General features: G+C 52.0%; 1 protein-coding gene across 1 annotated transcript; it reads left to right on the forward strand.

Moving 5' to 3' along the window:
* Window positions 1-477: 477 nt before the first annotated feature.
* LOC123163764 (probable CCR4-associated factor 1 homolog 7) lies at window positions 478-1646 on the forward strand. Its single transcript, XM_044581148.1, has one exon. It carries the CDS (start codon window positions 682-684, stop codon window positions 1564-1566), a length of 885 nt encoding a protein of 294 aa, XP_044437083.1. The 5' UTR covers window positions 478-681; the 3' UTR covers window positions 1567-1646.
* Window positions 1647-1818: the final 172 nt, after the last annotated feature.

The raw sequence follows: 1818 nt of genomic DNA on the forward strand, positions 1-1818 counted from the left end.
AGAAATGTCCTCATACATTTAGGACCGTCCATTTGGTATTCAGTTTGGAGTTGCCCTGACGCTCCTGACAGACTGTTTACAGACTAACCGTTTCTGTGAAAGTTTAATTTTATAACGAAGAAAAATAATAATGAAACACTAACAAATGAGGGAAGAGCTCCTGCGGTGTGACTACGGCTTGCTGCACCGCTTCACTTTCATCTCCTTTCTTCCCCACCCATCATCTCCCTTGAATCTACAACCATTCTTATCATCCACGCATCGCATACATTAAAACTGTCCATTTGGTATTTGGTTTGGAGTTGCCCTAACCCTCTTGATAGACTGTTTACATACCAATCATTTCAATGAAAGTTTAATTTCAACAAATAAAATGAAATGAAACACTGACAAATGAAAAAAGAACTCACAAGGTGTAACTACGCCTCCACTTTCCTCTCCTTTCTTCCCCACCCACCACCTCTTTATCGTCCACGCACCTCTTCTCCCATAGCCTCTCGCTCCACTCGCCGCCTGCGCTGACCTGTGGGCCCCTGCTTCCGCCTCCCCTTCCTCATCTTATTACTTTCCCCACCACGCCGATCCGCCGGTCTGTCTCGCAAACCCTAACCCTAGCAAGCCCGCTTCGCTCCTCCCCCTCCAACAAGATCTCTCTCCGAATCTTTGGATGCACCAGCTCCGATGTCTGCCCCACCGCCACCCGCCTCCTCCGATGATGATGGTAAGCCCGGCGACGAGGAGGGCGTAGAGATCCGCGAGGTATGGGCGAACAACCTCGAGGCGGAGTTCGCCGTGATCCGTGACGTCGTCGACGATTACCCGTACATCGCCATGGACACCGAGTTCCCGGGCATCGTGTGCCGCCCGCTCGGGAGCTTTCGCTCCAATGACGAGTACAACTACGCCACCCTCAAGGCCAACGTCGACATGCTGAGCCTCATCCAGCTTGGTCTCACCCTCTCCGACGAGAACGGCGCACTCCCGGCCAGGGGCACGGGGGGGCGCCCCTGCGCCTGGCAGTTCAACTTTCGGGGTTTCGATCCGCGCTCAGACCCCGCCAACGCTGACTCCATCGACCTGCTACGCAACAGCGGGATCGACTTCGACCACTTCACCACCGAGGGTGCTGACACAGGCCACTTCGCCGAGCTGCTCATGTCGTCGGGCGTCCTGCTCAACGCTGAGCTCCAGTGGGTCACATTCCACAGCGGGTACGACTTCGGGTACCTGCTCAAGCTGCTAACCGGGCGGAACCTACCCGACACCATGCCTGGATTCTTTGACCTCATCAGAATCTACTTCCCTGTGCTGTACGACATCAAGCATCTCATGAAGTACTGCGGCAGCCTCCATGGTGGCTTGAGCAAGCTTGGTGAGCTACTTGGTGTCCAACGTGTGGGGATCTGCCACCAGGCTGGGTCTGACTCGCTGCTGACCTTGCGGTGCTTCAAAAAGCTGAAGGAGGCATATTTCAGAGGATCGACCGAGAATTATGCCGGTGTATTGTATGGTCTTATTTCTGATGGTGGGGAGAACAGACCACCAGCAGCTCTGCTCATCGAATGAGTAACGGATAGTCAAATAAGACAATGTTATGGTTGAAAAAAAGGAAATGTTTCTGTTGAATATATGCTCTCTGATCTGAATATTTGCTTGTGGTTGCCATAGTATAGCTATTGTTCCCAGTTATATGACTCTCGTTGCTATATCATGGTAGTTCTGTTGAATGCTCGGTCTTTCCCTTTGAGCTGTATGGGACATCTATCAGGTTTGGGACAGCCCTTGATGCGCACGACTAAAAATTGAACTGTTGTGCAT

Source organism: Triticum aestivum, chromosome 7D, assembly GCF_018294505.1.
Source record: "Triticum aestivum cultivar Chinese Spring chromosome 7D, IWGSC CS RefSeq v2.1, whole genome shotgun sequence".
Classification (NCBI taxonomy): Eukaryota; Viridiplantae; Streptophyta; class Magnoliopsida; order Poales; family Poaceae; genus Triticum; species Triticum aestivum.